The sequence below is a fragment of the Culex pipiens genome, chromosome 3 (assembly GCF_016801865.2).
Source record: "Culex pipiens pallens isolate TS chromosome 3, TS_CPP_V2, whole genome shotgun sequence".
Taxonomy (NCBI): Eukaryota; Metazoa; Arthropoda; class Insecta; order Diptera; family Culicidae; genus Culex; species Culex pipiens.
In genome coordinates, this window is record NC_068939.1 from 122,054,569 (window position 1) to 122,076,959 (window position 22,391).

Consider the following 22,391-nt stretch of genomic DNA (forward strand, 5'->3'; position numbering starts at 1 on the left):
AATAAATGATTTGTAGACAACAACACGCTTGAAATTGTGATTTTATTGAATTTTTCATCAAAAACCCTTCAGAGGGTCCACTATAGGAAAGGGGTCACCTAATGGATAACGTACCCTACATCCAGTTTCAATACAGATTTTTTCAAAAAATCGAAATATTGGTCGCAAAATTTTTCAACTTAATTTTTTGATGTAAAATCGAATTTGCAATTCAGTGAAATTTTGATAAAGTGCATCATTTTCAAGTTATAGCTATTTTTAGGTAACTTTTTTGAAAAAAGTCGCAGTTTTTATTTTTTTTAAGTTAGTGACCATGTTTGTCCACCTTTGAAAAAAATATTTTTGAAAAGCTGAGAAAATTCTCTATATTTTGCTTTTTTGAACTTTGTTGATACGACCCTTAGTTGCTGAGATATTGCCATGCAAAGGTTAAAAAACAGGAAAATTGATGTTTTCAAAGTCTCACTCTAACAGCCCACCATTTTCTAATGTCGATATCTCAGCAACTAATGGTGCAATTTACAATGTTAAAATATGAAACAGTCGTGAAATTTTCTGATCTTTTCGAAAACAATATTTTCAAAAAAAAATAAATCTAAACTAACATTTCAAAAGGGCGTAGAATGTTTGGCCCGTTTGAAATGTTAGTCCTGATTTTAAATTTTTTAAAGTATGCTGTTTTTATTTGGCTCAAACTTTACTTATTTTTTGTTGCTTTTTTTATTCTTATAAGGCCATTGCAAATATTTTTTGAAGTTTATGTCGCTCCCAAACTTAAATGCATTTTCCAGCTTTCAAAATCATATTTAGCATGTCTGGGATCGATCAAAATTATTTTGATTTTTTTCTGAAATACCGTCAACTGGGGCGAATTGGGACAGCAGTTTTAACCATGTTAGAGCTAAATGTTGACCGATTTTGCTCATATTTGACCCAGAGTCCTAAAATAGCCCAAAAATCAATTTTCAACTTGTGGAGCGAGGTTTTGAGGAAAAGTCCCATATTCTGGGCACCCTAGTGTGCATCCATTTCCAAATTTAAAACCTTTAAGTGCTCTAAAATCTGCTGTCCCTATTCAGACTGTAGTCCCGATTCACCCCAGATGACGGTACCGTTGCACAGCAGCGCAAAAAAAAAATCGGCGATACAAAAAAAAAAATCGTCAATAGGTACTTAGATATTTAGAAAACTAATGATTGCAAAACAATTGGGCAGGTATAAAACGCATTTAAAACTGTTTTTTCATTGATATGTTATAACCATGCCTTGTAATTTCATTTTTTACTTTGACCAGAGTGGAGGGACATAAACTTCAAATACATTTAAAAAAACCCAAAAATTTGCGTTACGTAATAAAAAAGGCTCCCTAAATGTTTTGTTTTTCGGTTTTATGGATTTCATTAATTCATTAATAATAATAACAAATTTTCACATTTGGCCCGCACCATTCAAAAACTGTGAGCACCCCCGGTTTACACTAAGTTTCTTTTCAGTTCCCTCATCAAAACAAGCAACCTTTTACCAATATGAGCTTTTTAAATTTTATTTAAAGAACTAGCTTAATGCACGGTACAGATTTAGAAAAGAGGAAAGATACCCAATGGCCATCGCCATCCTAGCCCAGAATCCATCACTGCTCTCGCGCCGATCCTTTGCACGGGTGAGGGTAAAACTTTATTATTTTTCTATTCCAGGTTGAGAAAAAAAAGAGAGAGTGAGTAAAGATGCGTTAATTTTACTTATTGTTTTCTTTCCAAGTGGCCGTCGTCGTCGCCTTTAAATCATGTTTGAGATTATTCGCTTCTCGTTTTTTTGTTTGAAATTTTTCTCTAATAACCTTGTTCGTTTTTTTTTGTTTCCATCACAAAGAGCACAAAAATGGAAGGATTGATTTGTTCTACTCTCCAATTTGCACGCGGTTGGGGTTTATTGTACGGTCTCATATCTCAGCAGCGGGGTGTGGGGGGAGAACAATAGCTAACGATAACGCGCGACTCAACGCGATTGATAAGTGTGTGTTGTGACAACCAGTTTTCTGTTTCTTTCAACTTCTCAGCACCGATAGATAGAAGGGGGAAGGAGGTGGGGTTTCGGGGATTTGCGGGTCGAAATTGGGAGGAGGGAGGAAAGGTAAGTCCTAGCTTAGCACTATACTTTCTTTTAATATAAATACGTCTATATTAGGGTGTTTCATCCAAAACCAAAAGTTCTCAGAATCAGGCAAACCGAGGTTCCCCTAGTAGAGGATACCCATAGGGACTCTCATGCCAAATATCAGCCCATTTGGTTGAGAATTGGCCTGTCCCCAGCGGTTCAAAGTTTACATGTAAATTACTATGGGATTTTTATGTTTTTCGTTCAATCGTTCCTACAGGTCTGAGGACAACCTGGATTCACTCGGAATAAAGACAGGTGTGTAGAGGATGGTCCAATGAACAAATTCCAGAAGGAATTAGGGTTGTCCATTCTGTCCCCAAGGTGCGCATTGGATCGACGTCCGGTGTCTCCAAAACCAACGATTCATCTTTCAAATGTACGCATTGTCCTTAGTATGCTATGACGGCTAGCTGAAAATTACGACGCCCCATGTCAGACGGTGAACACGTGGGGAAGCATCGATTGCATTATTATTACAAAATCATAATGTTACGTTATTTGGAATAGTTCAAATGGTTACAGGAACATCAAAAATTATAATTTTATTACTTTAAAGTATGTTTCTGAGCCAAAACTTGAGCGGATGCTATGCCACGTGTTCACCGTCTGACATGAGGCGTCGTAATTTTCAGCTAGCCGTCATAGCATACTAAGGACAATGCGTGCATTTGAAGGGTGAATCGTTGATTCTGGAGACACCGGACGTCGATCCAATGCGCACCTTGGGGACAGAATGGACAACCCTAATTCCTTCTGGACTTTGTTCATTGGACCATCCTTTACACACCTGTCTTTATTCCGAGTGAATCCATGTTGTCCCTAGACCTGTAGGAACGATTGAACGAAAAGCATAAAAATCCCATAGTAATTTACATGTAAACTTTGAACCGCTGGGGACAGGCCAATTCTCAACCAAATGGGCTGATATTTGGCATGAGAGTCCCTATGGGTATCCTCTACTAGGGGAACCTCGGTTTGCCTGATTCTGAGAACTTTTTTGTTTGAGTGAAACACCCTAGTCTATATGTATATGCGTGTGTGTGTGTGTGTATTGTTATAATAGTAAATTCAGTTTTTGAGTGTTTGTCCTCTCTGTCACGGCGTTCGTCGTCGACACACACAAAAAGGGTAGTCTTATTGTTTCTTCTTGGCGCGATAATCTTTGATCCACTGCTCGATGCGGTGCTTCAGTTCGGTGTCCGGCTTCAGCATGTCCTCGGTGAGCGGTTGCCGGTTGAACGGGTCGGTGCTGCTGTTGAGCAGGTGCCGCGTGATGATCGAACGGTCCATGACGGTGCCGGACGGCAGAATCACCGGATCGGTCATCAGCGTGTCCATCAGCGGATCCTTAAAATCGTCCGGCGCCTCAGCGAACTCGTCCGCGTTCTGCTGGTTCTGGATGAAGATTTCCGACGCTTGGTGGATCAACTTGCGGAACTCCTCAACCTCCATCGGCGTTCGAATGCCAATTCGTTCGACACGGTTCGCGGCGTCCTCGAACAAGTTCTTCTCGAAGGATCGCTCGTCCGCGGCCAGTGCGGCGGCAAATTCATCACAGCTCAGATGCAGATAGATGTCGATCAGCTGGCCGAGCAGCCGGCGTGGCTCCCAGCCGTACTTCATCGGATTCCTCACGCGCAGATCATTGCACTTGGGTCCGCACAGCTGCTGCAGATTGTAGTTGAGCATCGAGCTTAACCGGTCGATCAGTTCCGGCCGCAGGAACGGCTCCTTAATGTCGATCGTCAGATAGTGGAACATGTCCACGGTTTCGCGGGCCAGCGTCAGATACGACCGGCACTGCCGCTCATCCTGAACGAGCTGCCGCTGACGACTCGACTGTGCCTCCGTGCCCAGCTCGCCCCAGGCCGCGTCGTCCATCATTAGCACCTGCGTTTCGTGGATTCGCTTCAGATACTCCAGGCACTCGTCCAGCAGATAGGTCGTGTCGTTCAGGAAAAAGTTTACAAACTTCACAAACTGCTTGCCAATCTTGGACTCGTTGACGATCGCCTGCCGGTGCACGACGCTGTCCCACAGGCCCTTGAACAGGTGGCTGATGTGGTACCGGATGGTGAACTTGTCGTAAAACTCCGTGCTCTGGCCGGTCGTCTCGATGTCGGTGTAAAACTTCATAAGGGCACTTACCAGAGCGGTCTGGGCCAGCTCGTGGTTGATGATCTGCAGGTAGAGGCGCTGCGAGGACGTCTGGATGGTCGGCGAGGTCACGAAGAGAACCTGCAAAGGACAAGGTATAGTAGCGTTATTTTATAGCAGATTGTACACCGGATTATTGCAAGCGTTAGGCCGTTGCAAATCTTTTTCAAAGTTTATGTCGCCCCCCCTTCATAATTGGTCCGAAAAATCCGAGGTCAAATTTTTTTTTAGGAAAATAGAAGTCAACTGAAAACAGATTAAAATGCATTTTTCTGCATTGATGTCATATTTAGCATGTTTGAGCTGGATAAAAAATATTTAGAATTTTTCTGGAATTCCAATGCATAGTATCGCAAAAACTTTTTTTTTTCAAAAAATAACATTTTCGTCAAACTAATGATTGCAAAACAACTGGACAGGTGTAAAATGCATTTTAAAACTTATTTTTTTTATTCAAGTGTTAAAACCATGGCTCGCAAAGTAAATTTTTAAACTTTTTTATTTTTATCCCATTTCTGATCACTTTTTTTTTCATTTGTATGAAAAAAAAAAATTGACAAGACAACATTTTTTCAATGGATCAACTATGGCTCCCTTGGAACGAGCTGTCAAGTAGGAACTTTTCTGTCAAGAAGGGCCGCGAACAGAGGCGCCGATTATGGGGGGCACGGGTCCTTTTGACCCCCCCCCCCCCTCCCCCAAATGTTGACCCTTTGCCTTGGCGAGACCCCCCATGTGACCTCCCAAATCCCCCCCCCCCCCCCTACATACTCATTCAAAACTTGGCGCCGCTGGCCACGAAGGTAATTTTTGAAAATTTAATTAAAAATCTATTTTAAATTCCTTTTCTCCGTACAAAGGGTCATTGTATTCAGAAAATAAGCTATATCGCTGTGAACAATGATTTAAAAAATTTAAGCTTAAGGACATCATTTTGGATTTTTTTTAAAGGTTAGAGAGCGGCCGTGGCTGACTGGTTACGGTGTTCGCTTTGTAAGCGAATGGTTCTGGGATCGATGCCCATCTGCTCCCAACGAGAAAGTACAGGAAATAATAATCTTGAAACTCTGAACATAAACGAAAAATCAAAGTCGCTCGAGTCGGGGTTCGATCCCCCGTCCTTTGGATTGGTAAGCAAAATGCTAACCACTAGGCCATCGCGACTTGGTGAGCTATGACTGGAATTAGGAATACTGTTACCACCATCAACTATATACGCGCTGGGTCCTTGTCCATTTGACAAGGGTTCGGAAGTTCTAAATAACGTTTGAATCCGATTGGTGCAAATGTTCTTCAGGGCGGGGCTTGTCGATAAAGCTGAAGTACCTCGCGCTCGGCTAGCCAGCGTAGAAATGGGTCACCGAAGCTTGGCAGAGCTAACACCTTTCAAATGCCTATGCGAGTTATTTGCATGTATAGAATGTAGATCCAAAAATACATGGAAACAACTCAATTTGTAAGAAGCGGCCACGTGGTCCCGTTTGATTGGTTGCACACACACATCATTTTGGATTTTTTTTAAAGGCTATAAGCTATTGTCTTTCATATGTTTATAGAACCTATTAAAAAAACACTAAAATTCTAGATTTATAGAAGTATAGAAATTATTATTTCCGAATTCTGGAATTTTATGATTGAAGAAGTTCAGAACTTGAGAATGTATTTATTAATTCGATTATTTGAAAAATTCTAGAATTATCGTAATTTCGGAATTCTAAAACTTAATAATATATAAACTTCCTTAAAATGTTGAATTCTACAATTTTTGAATAAAAAAAAATTGAAGAATTAAAAAATTTTAGAATTATAGAAGCTCATTTTTTTTAGTTTCAAAAATTTTCAATTCTCTGGTTACTTTTCAGTAGGCCCTAAGCGCCATTTGTAAGCAAATAAATTTTTCGAACAATTATCCGACTGACCCGCCCCTGTGGATAAATCAGACCGCGCACAATCCAGAGGTTGCTGGTTCGAATCTCACGGTTGTTTTTTTCAAATTCAAAAGAATTCTAAAAACCTACAATTTAAAAATTTATTTTAATTTTTTCTACAATTTTGACAGTTTAATATTTGTGAATCGATTTTTAGAATTCTATAATTAGGGTGGTACAAATTTTATTCAATGTTTTTGTCCATCATTTCTACTCGTTGTCAAGGATTGAAATCCTTTATTTAATTTAAGGGGTTACATACATGGAGAAAATGACGAAATCGATCTTTTTTTTTGAATTTTATTTTTTTGTATATTTTTATCAACCTGAAACTGTTTTGATGCCTTCGGTATTCCCAAAGGTGTCCACACAACAATGATGTATGAAAATTCAAAAAACTGTATCTTTTGAAGGATTTTTTTGATTGATTTCGTGTCTTCGGCAATGTTGTAGGTACAAGAAACTACACCCAAAAAATTATACACGCAAAAAAATGGTAAAATTTTCCGGTCTTTTCGAAAACAATATTTTCATTTTTTTTAAATCAAAGACTAACATTTCAAAAGGGCGTAATATTGAATCAAGTAAGTCTTGATTTGAAAATTTTGAAAATATAATTTTTGAAAAGATCGGAAAATTTGAAATGTTTCATAATTTTAACATTGTAAATCGGACCATTAGTTGCTGAGATATCGACGTTAAAAATGGTGTGTTGTTTGGATGGGACTTAAAAAACATCAATTTTTCTGTTTTTAAACCTTTACATGGCAATATCTCCGCAACTAAAGGTCGTATCAACAAAGTTCAAAAAAGTAAAATATAGAGAATTTTCTCAGCTTTTCAAAACTATTTTTTACAAAAGTTGGCAAACATGTGCATTATTTTAAAAAAAATTAAAAACTGAGACTATTTTCAAAAAAGTTACCCTAAAATGGCTATAACTTGAAAACGGTGCACTTTATCAAAATTTCACTAAAGTACTTTTTGATTGCAAATTTTACATCGAAAAATGACATTAAAAAAAATTGCGACCAATATTTCGATTTTTTGAAAAAAACAGTATTGATTCAAAAATCATAACTCGGTTGAAGATTTTTTGCACAACCTGTAAGTTGGCATTTGATGTCCCCTAAAACACATAAAAAAGTGTTTTTTTTTTGCAAAACAAGTTTTAGTGACAAAAAGTTTAAAAAAATCATCAAAAAAAATTACCCTGTACAACTTTGCCGAAGACCCCAATAATTTTTGTATGGACAGCAGCCAAATTTGAATGGAAAACTATACGGACAAACTAATAATGCAAAATGGCTTCTTTGGGTATACCGAAGGCACCAAAATAGTTTCAGCCAGATTAAAAAATACAAAAAAATCGAATGACCGAAATCTCAGAGAATTGCTCATATAGTACAAATCAAAATAAGTAGGCAATACGAGCACTTCCCAAACGCCGACGTAAATATCAAGTACCTACGTGGATACGACATAATGCTGTATGAAAACAAATATACCCGGGCTTATTTGACAGCCTCATCCGCTCAATTGCTCACTTATACCTACTTGATCGCTTGCCAAATCTTCGTATAGATTCCAGAGCAACAAAAAAATGATTTGTTAGCAGCTGAAGTCTTTGGTTGTGGGAGCACGCAATCGGCAGCAATGTTGGCACTTTTCTTCACAGCCCAACCCAACGCCAAGAATACGGGCACGGAAGGATGGTTCCGGGTAAAATTGAGGTTACGTTCGGTGGACAGCACGGCGACGCCAAGCGGACACGACAAAAGGCACTGACGCAAGAACTGATAGCTTTTATATTAAAAAGGAAAAACTTTGCCATGATCAAAATGCAATATGGTTGCGAAAAGAAAAGTAGCTTTGATCGGATGATTCGTACGAGTGAACCAGTTTTTCGTCCTAGGTACTTGATTATTACGTCCGTAATCGGCAGTTTGATTCTGTTACCAATTTTACCAACACCAATCTAGTTAATGTTTCCTGTTTGTTGTCTTAGCTAAGCAAAACCTACCTCAATCAGCTTGGCAGTGATGTACGGATTCTTGATGAGGTGCGGCGCGCAAACCAGCGTCAGGATCCACGTGATGATCGAATTGTCCACGTAGTCTACGGCGAAGGAACGCAGAGGTAAGTGTCAATTGTTTTTAAACAGAAATTACAAACGACTCACCGGTGATGCTGCTGTGCTGCATGCAGAACAGAATAAAGTCGGCAATGTCCTCGATGTACCACTCGGGCAGCGCGCAAAAGTTCTCGCTCGGCACGAGCGACATCGGCGGGTGCTTGTTCACGAACAGACCCTCGATGGGGCGGTTCTCGATCTGGTACAGCATGTACTCGCACACGCTCGAGTAGAACTGGGTGCAGGCGCCGAGGACGTTCGGATCGACGATCGCAATGTCGCAGCTGAGTTTGGCCTTGGAGAGTTTGCTGATCTGGTTGACGCAACGGTCGCGGACCTGTTTGTTGCGGCGCGCGAGCGGTGTGTTCTCCCACTGGGCCTTGCTGTTGTTGAGTTCGTCGACCATGCGCTGCAGTTCCTTGGTGGCGCGCAGCAGCTTGTTGTAGCGCTGGATGGCCGGGATGATGCCGAGGTGGTGGGCGTGCAGCGTCAGGAACCAGCAGTGGGTGACGAATTTTGGCGTTTCCCACTTGCGGTTGGCGCGGGTCGTCTCCAGCCAGTCGGTGTACTCCTGGGAGGAGCACTTGAGCTTGGTTTCGTCCTCGATGTCGATGAGGGCTTCCGGGTGGTGCGGGTAGAACGGGTCGATGCGGGACATGTTGATTTTGAGGGAGAGCAGCTGGAGGATCGACATGAAGTTCAGCATGAAGCCGTCCTTGGCGAGGAAGCGATCGTCGGCGTTGTACTGGATTCGCTTGTGGTTCGTCCGGAGGATCTCCGAGACGTACTTGAGCACCTCCTGCCGGCTGTCCAGGTTGGTTAGCAGGGACAGGAAGATCTGGTGCAGCACCTTGCGGGTGTTACCGAGCAACGTCTGGAACGAAGCGGACAGCGTCCGATCGCAGGCGTTGTCCAGGAAGTGGTGCGTGGCGAATTTTGGGTTCTCGTCGAGAAGAACGGACAGCGAGAGGAACGGCGCCAGGAAGGACACCTTGGAAATTTCCCGGGCAGCGTACTTGTCTAGGGTCAGTCTTGGCAGGAACACAACGTGCTTCACGATCAATTTGCAGATCGGATTGGTATTCTCAACTTTTATCTCAACCAGTTCCTTCAGTCGGTTTAACGGATCGCCGATGATGTTTTCGTTGCAGATCGCGTTCTGCATGTCCACGTACAAATCGTCCAGCACGATCGTAAAGATCTCGTCAAAATCCGACTCCTGCTTGCGCGCCTCCGCCATCAAGCTGGCGAGGAAATCCGACGGAACCTTGTTCTCGTACATCAACGTTAGCAGCGGCGACTTCTCCAAGATCAACTTGGCCGGATCGTCAATCTGGGCAAAGTTTTGGAAACGATTCTTCGTCAGCAGGATCGCATACTTGAGCGCTTGCTGCCGAATCACTGCCGCCACATCCGGCAAAATCTCCACCAAGTACATCTTCTTGCTCTTCTTGATCTTCGTGTAGCTGTACACCTCGTCGTTCGCCCGGCAGTAACAGTTGATCAGATAATCCAACGCCGCCACCCGATTCGAGCTGAACGCCTTCATGCTCGGCTTGGACGAACACAGCGGCGTCGTGTCATCAATCTCCATCGCCGTACTCCCACCCTCCAACACCTCCTCAATCTCCTCGATCGGCTTCACCTTCTTCGACGGAATGCTGCTCCAGCTGTCCGAAAGTCCACCACTTCCACCACCTCCACCCCCACTCGAATCAATCAACCGACCCTCGTAAAACTCCTTCACCACCTCCGTTATAATCTCCGCGCAAAACTCCCGATACCTCCGCCCCTCCAACGCCTCCAGCGCACTCTCCAGCACGGCCGGATCGACGCTGAAGCGTGCCTCCGAGTACCGGATCTGGCTGTTGATGTTCATGATGCGGAACACAATCTGCTGCAGCTCCTCGCGGGTGGCGGCCTCGTCGCGCGCTCGGTCCTCGGGCGACTTGGACGACGAGTCGTCCTCTTGGTCCATCTTGGTGGGTTCCACCACAACTGTTGCTACTGCGGCTGCGGGTTTTGGAGGTTTGTCCGAACTACTCTCGACTGCTGGTTTGGTTGGACTCTCCAGCGGAGGTTTGGGCGTGTCGCCGGATTTGGTGCTGCAACCTGCGGAGGGAGAAAGGGATTTTGTTTACAAACTTTATACTTTTTTCAAATGTCAATTTGATATTCAAATTTGATTGTATAGGTCAAGGTATAGGTACACGCAGAAAAATAAGGCATATTTGAATCAACAAAACGTTTTGTTGATTTAAAAATCATTATTTTTGTTGAATCAACGCTAAACGTCAGGGCAGCTTTTTCGAAACAACAAAAGACTTTTGTGGAATTGAGAAAATCAAGGTTTGTTTCAACGCAAAATCGGTGTTGATTATATTCGCAATTTTCAGTGTAAGAACGGGCCTTGACCGATCTTATGCACTAGGTTCCCGACGAACACGCACTGCCCTTACACCTACATCTCACCCTTGCTCTGAGTCAGTACGAGCAACACGCTAGAACACGCTTTGAGTGTTCGTGCCAGGCATGCACACCTTCTTTTCCGGTTACGCATTTTAACTCGGCCGGGGGTGGTACATTACGTAGGGTTTGATGTAAGTATAAGCGCCTAACCATTTATAGTGTGGAATCTATGACATTTCCCCGAAACCCATATTACCGAAGGGATATTTCCCCGAATGCCACTTCCCCGAAAAGACACTTCCCCTAATAGTCATTTCCCCGAATTCCATTTACCCGAATTTCCCATTTCCCCTAATCGTCCACATCCCCGAATGCCATTTTCCCGAATGGGCCACAATCCCGAATGCAACTTACCCGATTAGTCATATCCCTGAATAGTCATTTCCCTGAATGCCATTTCCCCGAACGCGGTCAAGCGGAAGTGCCCGGTGCCCCGGAGCGCGCGCGCTCCTGGGCACCGGGCATTTCCGCTTGACCGCGTTCGGGGAAATGGCATTTTAAAAGAAAAAAAATTATGACAATTTTTTATCACATCAAACAACATATTTAAAGGTTCGCATTGGCCTTGAATGATCAACTTTCTTTTTGGCTTCATTCAGAACAGACGTAGCATTTTAGGGGAGATTCAATACAAATTCAAATACAATGAATATTGTTACAGACCTTTTTTATACATATATTCTCAAAACAAATACTTTTTTCTTATAGACATGATAATAATAATGCAATAGAAGTTCTGTTATTTTTTATAATTCAAAAAACATACCCTACGATTTTCGTAGTACAGAACCCCGTACACACTGATCATTTTATTCACATTGCTGGTTTGGGATTTGGCGAAAAGTATAATCAACAAAAACTATAAATAAAATTTGTACCAGCCTTATGTACCTAATTGTTTCATTTTTGGGTTCTTGAAAAAAATACGAAAAAAGACAAATTTCCCAAAAACAACATCTAATTAAGCGGTTGAATACAAACAAAAAAACAAGACAAAAAGATCTAGTACAGTCCAGACTTGATTATCCGAAGGTTTCGGAAAAATTTCACTTCGTATAATCGAATCACGAAAAAAAAATGTTATGCCTATTTTTTATTGTCGATCGTATGTCCCCTAAACTACGTTAAAGTGATTTAGAACTTTTAAATCCAAGGCCAATATGGCGGTGTTGAAATATTGAAAAAAAAAGCATTTTTTTATTTAATAGGCAATCAACTTTTCAAATTTGACTAAAATGGGGTTGCAGAACTCAAATTTGATGTTTAAAACAAGAAAAAGAAGAAAAAAACGAAAACAAAATTTTGTTTTTGATTCGATTATTCGAAGTCCCATACAAACCTTCGGATAATCGAACTTCGGATAATCGAGTCTGGACTGTAATTGGGTCCTAAAATTAAGCTTAAATTTGTTGTGGTTTGATTGAGCGTTTTAGCAGAATGCATTACTATGAATACAAAGAGACGAGTTGTTCCTTTTAATTCCGCTATAATTTGTGATATTATTGTTCACAACGATAAGGCTTATATTTCTAAGTACAATGACCCTTTGAACGACCGCAAAGGATTTAAAATGGATTTTTAATTCAATTTTTAAAAAATCACTTCGCAGCCCTTCTTGGCATAAAAGCTTCTACTTGACAGCTCGTTCCAAGGGGACCATAGTTGATCCATCGAAAAAATGTTGTCTTGTCAAAAACTTTTTATTTGCATAAAAATGAAAAAAAAGTTAGCAGAAATGGTTTTTAATTTTGTATTTTACCGTTGTTCATAAAAATTGACAAAGAGCTTTACTACCCAACTTACAACATTTAATCAACAGCATACCCAATTTAAATAAACGGCAATTGGCGTAAGTGTCACTTCGGAGAAATGGCATTCGGGAAAATGGCCGATTAGGGGAAATGATATTCGGGGAAATGGCATTTGGGGATGTAGCTGATTAGGGGAAGTGGTATTCGGGGATGTGGCCATTTAGGGGAAATGATTTTCGGGGAAATGGCATTCGGGGAAATGAGCTAGACCCATAGTGTGCCTATCAACTTTCATTAAAGCAAAAACTGTTTTATTTTTAGTTTGAATTCAAAAACTTATTGTTATTTACTGTGTTTTGTTTTCTCCTGAAATCTTTCCTAGTGTTGAGTCGTGTTTATATGTTGCTATTTCTTTTGTCGCGGTGTTTTGTTACAATTTTTGGTCCTAAGCATGTTATAAAAGTTTACCAAAAATACAATAGTAATATTTGTGTTAATCCTTTAATCTTGCCTTTAACCATTCCATAAATTGAGTAAGGGCTCAAACCTCACTTGTTTAAAAAAAAGGGTGAGGATTGAAAACAATAGGCAGTAACAGAGAATTTATTCGCAATTCGCAATTCGCAATTTTCAGTGTAAGAACGGGCCTTGACCGATCTTATGCACTAGGTTCCCGACGAACACGCACTGCCCTTACACCTACATCTCACCCTTGCTCTGAGTCAGTACGAGCAGCACGCTAGAACACGCTTTGAGTGTTCGTGCCAGGCATGCACACCTTCTTTTCCGGTTACGCATTTTAACTCGGCCGGGGGTGGTACATTACGTAGGGTTTGATGTAAGTATAAGCGCCTAACCATTTAAAGTGTGCCTAACAACTTTCATTAAAGCAAAAACTGTTATATTTTTAGTTTGAATTCAAAAACTAATTGTTATTTACTGTGTATTGTTTTCTCCTGAAATCTTCCCTATTGTTGAGTCGTGTTAATATGTTGCTATTTCTTCTGTCGCGGTGTTTTGTTACAATATTTTGGTCCTAAGCATTTTAAAAAAGTTTTTCAAAAGTATAATAGTAATATTTGTGTTAATCCTTTAATCATTCCATAAATTGAGTAAGGGCTCGAACCTCACTTGCTTAAGAAAAAGGCGAAGTTTCAAAACAATGGACAGTGAAGGAAATGTACTATGTAACGAATCAATAATAAAAGAAAGATAATAATTTATGAAGTAGATAAAGAAATTAACAATAGTTAATAAATAGAGGTAACAAACAAGCTTAGATTTATTGAGGGCAACTTACAGGGAAGATGAGAAATTATTCAAATAGATAAATAAAGAAAGGCACAAAATTGGCATCGCTGCCAGATTAAGGGAAAGAAGATAGTTTGTTACAGCAGCATCAATTGGTAAAATAGAGTGAAAAAGCGTTGAGAAATAAGAGAATCAAATAAGTAAAATCGAAATCAAATGGAGGATAGTAAACAGAAGCCGCGTTAGCAAATCAGTGAAACAAAATAAACAGAAGATAGGTGGTAGCTGAGAATGAAGAGAAGAGTAACCCCGTTGTGCGATGTTTCAGGTACATCCACAGCAGTTGACTCAACATACTGCGAATCAAAACAATACCGTCTACAATCACAAATTACTTCCCTTTCCCACATTGACGCGCCCCTTTCTTTTAGCCGCCTCTACTCTGACCCTCGCTGGTCAAAGGTTTACGAGTCGTTTCCACAGGCCACCAGCTAGGTCATCATGAAAACCAAGCCAACGTGGAGGTAAGAAAATAGGACACTTGCAAGGAACCAGAGCCATGCTGTTTTGTCCAAACAGCACTACGGATGTAGTTGGGCTCTTCCGGGATGTTCCTCGCCTAGGTGTGTCAACTGACGAGTATCATCAGTATCATGCACCCTTGGCCTGCAGTAACAGAGAATTTATTTTATAAAAATCAAGAATCAATAGTAAGAGAATGATGAGCGTATTTTAAAGAATAAAAATGAGAAGCTAAATGTATTAGATGTAAAATTAGACAATAGTTAATAAATAGAGATACAAAACAAGCTTAGATTATAGTAATGATAATTTATAGGACAGATAAAGAATTATTCAAATGAATAAATTCGCAATAAAATCAAAAAAGATTAGGCAAATGATAAATAGACTTGATATTACTAGTACATTAAGGAAAAGTATATTTTTAAGGAAAAAATAAAATAAAAACAAAACAAAGTTTGTTACAGCAGTATCAATTGGTAAAAACGATTGGAAAAGCTTTGAGAGATAAGAGAATCAAAAGTTAGCAAAATAAAAATCAAATGATGGATATTAAACTGAAGAATCAGTGAAGCAATTGAGAATGAGTAGAGCAAAATAAAAATAGTAGATAGGTGGTAGCTGAGAATGAAGAGAAGAGAAACCCCGTTCTGCGATGCTCAGGTACATCCACAGCAGTTGACTCAACATACTGCGAATCAAAACAATACCGTCTACAATCACAAATTACTTCCCTGGCGTGCCCCTTTCTTTTAGCCGTCTCGATTCTGACCTGCGACGGTCAAAGGTTTACGAGCCGTTTCCACAGGCCACCAGCAAGGTCACACTTTGTCATCATGATGACGAAACCAAGCCAACGTGGAGGTAAGAAAATAGGACACTTGCAAGGAACCAGAGCCATGCTGTCCTGATCAAGAATGATCTAACAGGACTACGGACGTAGTCAGTGACGCTCCTTCCAGGATGTTGACGCCTGAGCGTCAACTGAAGAGGTATCATCAGCATCATTCGCCCTTGGCCTGCAATTCGTCCCAGATTTCAGAAAAAAAAGTATTTCAGAAAAAAAAGTATGGAATTTTTGTTGACATAAATCCGCCTGGGAGAAGCCAAACATAATCTATGGTCAAAAACCTTTCGTTCAAAGACAATACACACATGATTGAAACAGTTTTTGTATTGATGCCAAGCGATTTTTAGCAAATTTGTTCAAAAAAGTTACTTTTTCAGTAAATCGAGGAGGTATTTTATTATTTTTTATTGTCTAAGAAATTATTACTTTTAACTTCATAATCTATCATTTAAGAAGTTAGCAATTAAAAATCCTCAACATGTCTAGAAACTGGAGGAGCTTTGGAAAATTGTGAAGCCAACGCTGTGTTGAAACCAACAAAACAAACTCAAACGAAAGCAAAAGTGATGACTTTTCAACATTAACCTACAATGCGTAATTAAAGCCAATCTTCCCCGAAAAAAAGAAAACAAGTTCAACGCACTTTTATCTGCGTAGTTTCCCCGTCATTAAACTTTTCACCCATCAGCGCTCGAGAAGAAGCGAGGTGAAAAGTTCGAGACTTTCGCAAAACCAACGACGTCGCAAATTTCGTCTCCTCTCAGCGCGCTGCGAAATACTCCCACCGTTGACACAGAATCTTTTTCGCATGTTTAATCGAAACCCTCCTGCTCGAATCTAGGTCACGCGGCCTTGGACCCAAAAAAAAAGTTACCTTCTTCCCCCGCTTCCTTGCCGTCTCCGGCGCTGCCGGATGTGGCCGCCAGCTGGTCCACCGCAGTCACGACTGCCGTCGCCGTCGAGCTGGTCTCCAGCTTCCGCAGCCGCCTGGCCCTGATTTCCTCCGGGGTGAGCTCCATCTCGGATTGCTTCCTCTTCGCTTGAGACACTTCCACTTTTGAAGCCGTTTTTGTTCCGCTCAGCTCACGAGGAACGAAGGGAAGCTGCTTCAAAACAATGACAAAGTTGGCGCTGACGACGACAACCAAACACAAAGGCTTTTGTTTTGCAAATTTCACTCTGGCACAGAGAAGAAAAAAAAAAGTTGGCCGCGATTTTCCCTTCTGCTGCGCGTTGGCCAAAGTTGGAAACGTCACCCGTAGCGACGTCTCGCGTTCCTCCTCCTTCTGGTCTTCTTCGTCGTTGTCGTCGTCGTAACACCACACACACTCACAACAGAGGAAAAATGGCTTGCTTTGTCGCCCAAACGGATTGTCTTTCTCCACCTACACACGCACCACTTCCAGGTTTCACGTTCCGGATTGGCTTCCCCGCACTCGACAGTCAAAACAATCCGACTTTCCACCGCAACAAAATCGCGCAGTCACCGGACCTGACCAGCGCGCGTCCGAAAAAGATGAGCCAAAAAAATTTCTGTCTAGTCACTTTTTAGCTTCCTTCAAAAGTGCGAAACATCACCACAAAAGCGAACGCGACAAAAATCAGCTGCAGCTGTCAAAGTTTGTGCCCAGTGAGTTTGTGAGAATCGACACGGCCTGCAAAACTAGCTCAGAATTGGCTCACATACCCACTTACCCAAAATTGAGTTGTTAGGCTTACACCACACCGCCAAATCGCAGACCGACGCGGTGTATACCGACCTGTCGGCCGCATTTGACAAGCTGAACCATTCTATTGCAATCGCAAAACTGAAAAGAATGGGAATCGGTGGGGTTCTCCTGCGTTGGTTTCAATCCTATCTAACCGGCCGGAAAATTAGCGTCAAGATCGGTGATTGGCTGTCCGCTGTCTTTGATGCCTTTTCGGGAATTGCACAAGGCAGTCACTTGGGACCACTTGTATTCCTGCTGTACTACAACGACTGTAACCATTCTATCTCGGTTCCACGCCTGTCGTACGCGGACGACATGAAAATCTACTGCCGGATTGACAATGCATCTGATGCTCAAGTTCTCCAACAACAGCTGATCAACTTCGCGGAATGGTGCAAAATTAACCGAATGGTCGTTAATCCAACCAAATGCTCCGTTATCTCTTTTTCCAGAAAACGTAACCCGATTAAGTTCGAGTACCAGATTTGCGGCACTTCAATTCCTCGTGAGAACTGCGTTAAGGACCTGGGTGTGCTCCTAGACACGGAGCTGACATACAAGCAGCACATCTCCTACATCGTCTCCAAAGCATCGCGGCAACTTGGTTTTGTCTTCCGTACAGCCAAAAACTTTACTGACATCTACTGTTTGAAGGCACTTTATTGTGCGTTGGTCCGTTCCACACTAGAATACTGTTGTTCTGTGTGGAGTCCGTACTACGAGAACAGCGTAGCACGAATCGAGAGTGTGCAGCGAAGGTTCATCCGATATGCCCTTCGATCTCTACCCTGGCGGGATCCCTTCTAACTGCCCAGCTACGAAAGTCGCTGTGAGCTGATCAACCTGGACACGCTAGCAGTACGACGAAATGTGTGCCGATCACTCCTAGTTGCCGACGTTTTGACCTCGAGAGTGCAGTGTCCGGCCATTCTCCGTGGATTGAACATTTTCGCCCCCATTCGGACTTTTCGGAACTCCCCATTCCTACGTGTCCCTATCCGTCAAACAAATTATGCGATGTACAGTGCACTGACAGGGCTACACCGGGCGTTTAATTTTGTCGCTTCTTTGTTCGATTTTAACTTGTCTCGTGATGTTATCAAAAGGAAATTCTTGTTGTTCTTTAGACGTTAATTTATGTATTAGTTTGTAAGGTAAAACACCATTGGGGCCCGAGCCTGTTGGTGTCCAAATAAATAAATTAAAATATTTATTGAAGTTTTTTGAAAAAATATTTTTTTTGCTTCCTGATTTTTCGGACAAATTTAGTAGGGGGAGGGGTGTCAATCAAAAAAAAAATCAAACCATCCACATTAACGACCCCCGGGTCTTTTGTGGTCTCTATTGCAAGTTTCTGCTCGAACCTAGGAGTCCGAAGGCTTGAATGGGGAGAGCACCCAAACCTCTTTTTACTCCAAGGAACCTTCCACCCCAGTGTTTGAGCTGACGACCTTTGGATTGTGAGTCCAACCGCCGCCAGCGATTCCACCGGAGTAGGCTTGGTTTGGTGTGTTGTTTGTACTTATGGCATGGAGACAACTCCTACACCTGGAATGACTTAACGGCCTAACAACCAAGGCCGGGACCGACCTTTTACTTCCTCATCCGATGGAAGGTTGCAGCAGATGGGAATCGAACCCAGAATCATCCGCTTACAAAGCGGACAGCGTAAACATTCGGCCACGCACTGGGAGGGGCTCGGGGAGGGGTGTCATAAACTTTGGATTTTTTTTTCAAAGGCCTGAATCTCGGCCTGAATACAAAAATAAAAAAATATAAAAATACAAAAATACAAAAATAAAAAATAAAAGAAAATACTAAAAAACCAGAAAAAACTAAAAATACTGGAGTTTTTTTTTAAAGGTCCAATAAACAAAATTTTCAGATTTTGCTTTTTGAGCACGCCTCGAACTAGCCTGTCATTTAAAAAGGTCGTTTGAAAACATGAAATGCGGTTTGGAGATCTCGGAGCCTTTAATTGAAAATATTATTATCGGACCCGCGGTGAAGGGGTAAGCATAGTTGCATTTCACCTAGTCGGCCTGGGTTCGATCCCAGAAGGTCCCGGTCTCGGTCCCGGTGGCATTTTTCAAGGCGCGATTTGTCTGACCACGCCTTCCGTCGGATGGGGAAGTAAATGTTGGCCCGGTATAACCTATAGGTAAGGTCGTTAGCTCAGTCCAAATGTAAGAGTCGACTCCCTGGGTCCTGTCCAAGGGACTGGAAACTCTTAGAGCTATAATTATTATGTTAACCAGTATATCAAAATATATGTTAGTATCGAGGTTAGTATACTTATTATTTCCTTTACATATCACCAGTATACTTACAAATATACTGAGAGTATCTTAATATACTGACAGTTTATTGCTTTTCGGTTAGTATACTAATAAGTATACTGGAATATCGTTAGTATACTCAGTATTCTTAAGTAATATTAGAGTTTCCAGCCCCTTGGTCCTGTCCAAGGTCGACTCCCTGGGTCCTGTCTCAGTGGAGTCGCTGGTGGGCAGTTGGACTAACAATCCAAAGGTCGTCAGTTCGAATCCTCCTGGGTCTCGTGGCGCAGGGGTAGCGGCTTCGGCTGCCGATCCCGATGATGCTATGAGACGCGGGTTCGATTCCCGCCTTATCCACTGAGCTTCTATCGGATGGTGAAGTAAAACGTCGGTCCCGGTTTCTCCTGTCTCGTCAGAGGCGCTGGAGCAGAAATCCCACGTTAGAGGAAGGCCATGCCCCGGGGGGCGTAGTGCCAATAGTTTCGTTTCAGTTCGAATCCCGGGGTGGATGCATGCTAAGATGTAAAAAGAGGTTTGCAATTGCCTCAACAATCAAGCCTTTCGGACACCTTGTTTCGAGTAGGAATCTCGCAATCGAGAACGTCAAGGCAATGCTGTAGAGCGAATAATTTGTATTTTTTTTTGGTTTTCGGATTCCTCAAACAATTTTACGTAAATATTTTTACTCAAAATTGAGTTTATGCTGAAGGAAACTTGCATTTATTCGTGAACGCTCACACTCACTAGCAGAGTTCGGAAACTCACTCACGGGTTACTCAACCATGAGGAAAAACTTAGTTATCTGCGAGTAAATTACTCAACACTCTTGGTGAGTGTGAGGGCTTTGCTCATTTACTCACAAAGAGGGCTATGAGGGCTCATTAGTGTGTGATCCCAGATCCGTACCGGGAATCGTCTGCCGAGGAAACCGGTGCAGTCCTGCATCCGATCCGGCCGAGCGTCGCACGAGGAAAGAGGCCGCGAGCTAGACTTGCTTTATCAGCTGTCACCGAACCGTTCGATGGCTGCGTCCATGCACTGTCAGTGCATGGCTGCGTCAAGTCCATCGTACGAGGGGCCTATTCGACTCGATCCAATGGAGTGCGCTCACTTACACTGCAACAGGGTGTATCACAAACAGTTGACCGAGTCATGGACTAGCAGCTAAAGAGCGAGCCGATGGTGGATCAAAAGAAATATGTGGCACAAAACATGGAAGATTTTTTTTTATGGAGAAGAGGAGAGATGTGTGGAGTGATACACCCTGTTGCAGTGTAAGTGAGCGCACTCCATTGGATCGAGTCGAATAGGCCCCTCGTACGATGGACTTGACGCAGCCATGCACTGACAGTGCATGGACGCAGCCATCGAACGGTTCGGTGACAGCTGACAAAGCAAGTCTAGCTCGCGGCCTCTTTCCTCGTGCGACGCTCGGCCGGATCGGATGCAGGACTGCACCGGTTTCCTCGGCAGACGATTCCCGGTACGGATCTGGGTGTAGTGAATGAGTGTGGCAGAGAAGAGAGAGAGAGTGAGAAGAGAGAGCGTTCATGTAGCGTAATGAGAGAGCAGGTCAGCCGAGAGAGAAGTTGAGAATGTGTGCGTGAGAAAACGAGAAATAAATCAGTCGTGTGTTTTGTTTGGGCATTAAAAGACGTGCGTTATTATTTGTGTCCGAAATAAAAGAAATCCGAAGGAAATCGGGCGAAAGTCACGACATTGGCGCAGCAATTGCTCCCATCGCGAGTGTGTAGCGTAATTTTGTGAAAACAACGAAAAAAGAGTGAATTTTGGCGTTTTGCTAGGCGAAATGATTTTGCAGTGGCAGCAGCGGCAGCAGCCATGATGGCGTCGGTTTTGTTTGACCTTGGTGGTAGCAGAAAATTTGCAGCCGAGCTTTGTTGTGTGGAATTACGGAGTGGCAATTTTTCACTTCCTTCAGCTGTGTTTGGGTTGTTTTGAAGAAATTTGTTTGCCGTACGACATGATGGCAACGGTGTTATCTTGGCAACAGTGTTGAAAATCTGACGCTTGTGACCATGGTGGCAGAGAGGTTGCAACAGAACTGTGTTGTGGGAAATGACAGAGTGGCGATTTTTGTTTTTTCTTGAGCTGTGTTTTGGTGGTTCTGTATGCTAAAAATTACAGTAGCCCCCGGAAGAAAAGAGTGAAAAGGAGAAAAAAAAAACGTCATCTGTGTGGAAGCGTTTCCCCGCTAAGGTAAGACGAACAAAGTACAGATAAATGTGGGCCAGTTTTTCACGAAGTTTTTATATAGAAATCACTTTACTGTTGGACCGATGTCGGGCTGATGTTGGACGGAATTTTCGATTTTTGTAGTACCAGTGCTGGAATTGAAGAGTTAAGTTCGAATAATACTTTTGTTGAATGTTGTTGCTGTTTCACAACAAGATTAACGTAGTTAAGATTTGATCTTGGTAATTTAAAGTGCTTTATGTGGTGTTTTCGCATAATGTTTAGACTGCTTTGAGGGTAGAGCGTGATTTTTGAAGTTTCGAGCTTGAGTCCCCTGAGAGGGTAGAGCGTGATTTTTGGAGTTTTGAACTTGAAAAAAGGATAGAAAGTATCCTTTTGAGGGATACTTCTGATTTTGAGTGTAAAGCGTGATTGTAGGAGTTTCGAGCTTAAGTCCCCTGTGAGGGTAGAGCGTGGTTGGTTGGACATTTAGATTGAGTCCACTGAGAGGGTAGAGCGTGATTTATTAAGTTTCGAGCTTGAGTCCCCTGAGAGGGTAGAGCGTGATTTTTGGAATTTTGAGCTTGAGTCCCCTGTGAGGGTAGAGCATTTTGAGTTTTGAGCTTGAGTCCCCTGTGAAGGTAGAGCATGGAAGATGATTATGATTGTTAGAGTTTTTGAGCTTGAATCCCCTGTGAGGGTAGAGCGTGATATTTTGAGTTTGAGCTTGGGTCCCCTGTGAGGGTAGAGCGTAATTGTTGAAGTTTTGAACTTGAGTCCCCTGTGAGGGTAGAGCGTGGTTTTTGGAGTTTTTGAGCTTGAGTCCCCTGAGAGGGTAGAGCGTGATTGCTGGAGTTTTGAGCTTGAGTCCCCTGAGAGGGTAGAGCGTGATTATAAAAACTTTGAGCTTGAGTCCCCTGTGAGGGTAGAGCGTGATTTTTGGAGTTTTGAGCTTGAGTCCCCTGTGAGGGTAGATCGTGATTGT

At 42.3% G+C, this 22,391-nt stretch overlaps 1 protein-coding gene across 1 annotated transcript; it reads right to left on the reverse strand.

Annotated features, from left to right (window-relative positions):
- Window positions 1-1,516: 1,516 nt before the first annotated feature.
- Window positions 1,517-16,795, reverse strand: LOC120413040 (ubiquitin conjugation factor E4 B). Its single transcript, XM_052710770.1, has 5 exons — window positions 16,094-16,795; window positions 8,425-10,488; window positions 8,266-8,360; window positions 3,176-4,395; window positions 1,517-2,173 (listed from the first exon to the last, which is right to left on the reverse strand). The coding sequence occupies exons 1-4, from the start codon at window positions 16,236-16,238 to the stop codon at window positions 3,292-3,294; spliced, it is 3,408 nt and encodes a 1,135-aa protein (XP_052566730.1). The 5' UTR covers window positions 16,239-16,795; the 3' UTR covers window positions 1,517-2,173; window positions 3,176-3,291.
- Window positions 16,796-22,391: the final 5,596 nt, after the last annotated feature.

Coding starts and splice junctions, on each gene's coding strand:
- LOC120413040 (XM_052710770.1), bottom strand. CDS start 16,238: ATGGAGCTCACCCCGGAGGAAATCAGGGCCAGGCGGCTGCGGAAGCTG. Junction 10,489..16,093: donor CAAGGAAGCGGGGGAAGAAG/GTAACTTTTTTT, acceptor CTCCCTCCGCAG/GTTGCAGCACCAAATCCGGC. Junction 8,361..8,424: donor GCAGCACAGCAGCATCACCG/GTGAGTCGTTTG, acceptor CCTTCGCCGTAG/ACTACGTGGACAATTCGATC.